The 3,630-nt window shown below is 34.9% G+C and overlaps 1 protein-coding gene across 1 annotated transcript; it reads right to left on the bottom strand.

Moving 5' to 3' along the window:
* Window positions 1-449: 449 nt before the first annotated feature.
* Window positions 450-2,400, bottom strand: LOC149157171 (inorganic pyrophosphatase 1-like). The gene is made up of 5 exons (XM_089445585.1): window positions 2,116-2,400; window positions 1,779-1,900; window positions 1,464-1,668; window positions 930-1,075; window positions 450-829 (listed from the first exon to the last, which is right to left on the bottom strand). The coding sequence occupies exons 1-5, from the start codon at window positions 2,266-2,268 to the stop codon at window positions 715-717; spliced, it is 741 nt and encodes a 246-aa protein (XP_089301711.1). The 5' UTR covers window positions 2,269-2,400; the 3' UTR covers window positions 450-714.
* Window positions 2,401-3,630: the final 1,230 nt, after the last annotated feature.

Raw genomic sequence — 3,630 nt, 5'->3', positions numbered from 1 at the left:
TGGCTTCTTTTGCTGCTCTCTTCCTCATTTCGTGCCTCTCCCTCCATTTTGGGCGGTAAGATCTCGCTGCTCCTTCTTCAGATGCTTATCTGTTTGGTTTCTTGGTGCCTCTTTTGCACCTTATAGTTGGATTGCCTTGTCTGGGGGGCAATATTGGCCTTTCGGGGCTTTATTTGGGGTCTGTATTAGCAGATTTGCTTGTGGCTCGGTCCACATTTCTGCATATGCTTTCATGCATTTGCTTATGTAATCTCCATATATGAATGTTTCTGCATATGTTTCTTGCATTTGCACTATGTAATCTTCTTATATGAATATATTTCGCTTTTTCTTCGGAAAAAAGAAAAAGAATTTCTGTTTTTAAACAATTTTTTTAAATGTCAGAAGTATCGCTTTTCGGGTGTGACAAGCATAGAATTTCTGGTCATAGAATTTTGTCAAAATACAGAATTTCATTAAAATTTTAAAAATTTGAAATATCACTTGAAACTTCAAATTCAAACAAATCTATGTACATCTCTTGGAAGGGCACACTTTGAACTTTGAAGTGAGCTTTCAGCTAAACTTCTAGATAGAATTTTAGAAAAACATATGGACAATGCTTTCGATGTATCCAGATACCAATCTGAGATATTAATACAAATCATCAATGTAATCTTGCAGATCAGGGAAAGAGGGTTAGCATATATGTTGTGTTGACAGAGATTAGAATAATTAAGGCTCGAGCAACTTGACAAACAAATCTTCAACATCTTTTGCATTAAACCATTCATGTACTTCAGCCTTGACAAGATCACGGTTCTTCTGAATAAGCTTCCACAGCGGGTATCTGCCAAAAGATTAATCAATGTTTTATGAGAACTGGCTAACATTAATATCACAGAAAGAATCCTGGGGAAGCAAGATTTTGGTTTAATGGTGTCACTTACTCTTTTCTGGGCAAAACATGATCTCCATCCCTCAACTTCAAAGAAGGGCAGAAATCTCCACTTCCATCCCCAAGATAAATAAATTGTGTTTTATCAACTGATTCCCCTTCCAAGGACTTTCGCATAATCTCATCTATTATTGCTCCCTGCAACAAGAAAACTATCAGAATGCAATATTTCTCTACGAATTATTTGCACTCAGAGAAGAAAAGTGAGATGAATTCCACAGTCAGGAAAGAGATGGAAAGATCCATCAACTCTGCGGGTGTGTGGGTGTATTCATTGGATGCATTTTCCATTGCGTACAGACAACAGAAGCAGAAATACATTTAAACCTTTATCCAAATTCTTATCCCAGATGTCCTAAAGAATAAATATCATAACTCCATATGTGCATATCAGACCTGTAATTATAAGTTATAGGTCCAAATATGCATATCAGAACATGTGTTATTCTATAACAATAAGTATATGAGACCCACCCCAGTTTAGATGGGTGTTTGCTAAGGTGTAACAGTTGAGAAGAATGAATACCTTGCACATATTAGGAGGGCAGAGGCTGCAGCCATGAGGAGGGCCTTCAGTGAAGGGATGAAAAGGCTGAATCCTCAATTTCCCCTTCTCATCAACAAATGCTGGATTTGTCTTAATCTCAGTGAAGTATTGGAGCAGGTCATGTGCTTGAAGAATGGTCTTTATGAAGAACATATTAGCATCGCTCACAATTCGAAGTTCACACCTGCAACACCACAACAACCAAAGAATACTTGATTACAATCAATGCAGACGTCTTCAGTGAAATCTAATAAACTAAAAAGGAGGAGAAAGAGCCATTATATCATCACCCACCCCATGGAGAAGGCAAATTTGATTGCTTTTATCGTTTCTGGGTACAGAGGAATGGTCTTCAAACTCTCTTCAATGTCGCTTATCGTCTTTCCCTGGTCATGCAGCTCCCCCATCATTTTATCCTTCACCCACAAACCAACATATTAATTGCAGAAAATCTCAAGGATGCTTCTAGCATTTTAGTAAAGCTGACTACATGAGGATTCTAATGAGCACCTGCTGGTATGAATCTAACCAAACGCATAACAAAAATGGGCACAAGTTGCAGTAACCCTGAACCAACAAAAACTCAATCTCGCATTACATGAAGATCAAAATACAAATAGTAATTACTTACCATAAGAGTATTCCATGAAAGCGTGGGGAGCAAAGCCTGGAAGAGCGGAGTGGCTCCGAGCTGTTCAATCACCCAGGGATCGCTATCACAGTCTATTATGGTGAGATCGAAATCAAATACAATCACAGTAGTACTGCCCTTCATGCATCCCATAGCTTCGCAAGCAGGCAAAAAGGAAAATGGACAGTTAAACCAGAGAGAAGACCACACAGAGATTTCCTTGTAAGAGGAGGGATCGAAAAAGGCACTCTTATATTACAACAACCACCAGGGAATATCATGGTAACAAAGCATATTCGAGGAGGTTGTTAATGCGTAACCCAAAAGCGAGAAAGCATCAACGTATATTCACTGGTTTCTCGTGTGTCGGTCAATCCGCGCCAACGACCGAGGAGTCCATTATCACATGCACTTCTCTCCTGTCGAGAATAATATTCACAGCATATGCTTTTTTCCATGTAGGTGCTTTCTTTTTGGCCACTCCTTTCTCCCTTTCTATTCGTGATTCCTCTATTTAAGACTGGATTGGCTTTGCGTTTCATTTTTTAGCTCCATCTTTTATTAAATTTGTGTCCTTCTAGAAGGACGAAATCCGACCAAAAATTTCAATTTTTGATTTTCGATGGCAGGGTTTGCTTTATACAACTTTGGAACTGTAACTCGGGATATTTTGACAAGTGGTTTGTATGATAGTGATTTGTACGTTATCATAAATATATTTCGGAATAATCTAGTATCTAGTATTAATATAAAATTCTTAAAATTTTTTAGATATTAATATTAATAGAGTTTTTAGGTTTTATAATATTTTTGTTTTTAGATATTAAATAAATAACATTGATTTAGAATAGTAAAAATTAAATATTTATATTAATTATTATTAATATATAAAATTCTTAGATTTTTTAGATATTAGTATTAAATAAATGACATTAATTTAGAATAGTAAATTAATTAAATATTTATATTAATTATTATTAACAAAAAAAAAATTCTTAGATTTTTAGATATTAATATTAATAAAGTTTTTAGGTTTTATAATATTTTTGTTTTTAGATTTTAAATAAATGACATTAATTTTGATTAGTTAAAATAAAAAATCAAAAATTAAAATTAAAATCAAGTCTCATTATTTATCTGTCTGGCCGACTTGTGTTGTTCCCTTGCCCTCATAAGTATTTATCCCCTCCATCTTGCTCTTCTTTTATCATCTTTCTCTTAACCCTGATGATGGATCCCATTTGGGATTTGAAACGTTGGTGTAAAAATTCTCTTACTGTGGATTCTCCGATCAAAAACTCAAGAAACTCAAACCACAGATCTCTGAAATCCAATCATATTTTGATTTCTTAGTCAACGTTTAGTCAACGTTTCGAACCATTTATTGTGATTTATTTTCAGAACAAGGATGAACCACAATAGATGGTTCTAAATGTTGATCTAAAAATCAAAATATGATTATTCAGAATACATTTCTGATAACAATATAGATCACAGAAGTCTGAGATCATTGAT

This window comes from Pinus tabuliformis, chromosome 9 (genome assembly GCF_031772625.1).
Source record: "Pinus tabuliformis cultivar Carrire ecotype Pingquan chromosome 9, CPIR1, whole genome shotgun sequence".
Lineage (NCBI taxonomy): Eukaryota > Viridiplantae > Streptophyta > Pinopsida > Pinales > Pinaceae > Pinus > Pinus tabuliformis.
This window is presented reverse-complemented; position numbering and strand designations above follow the sequence as displayed.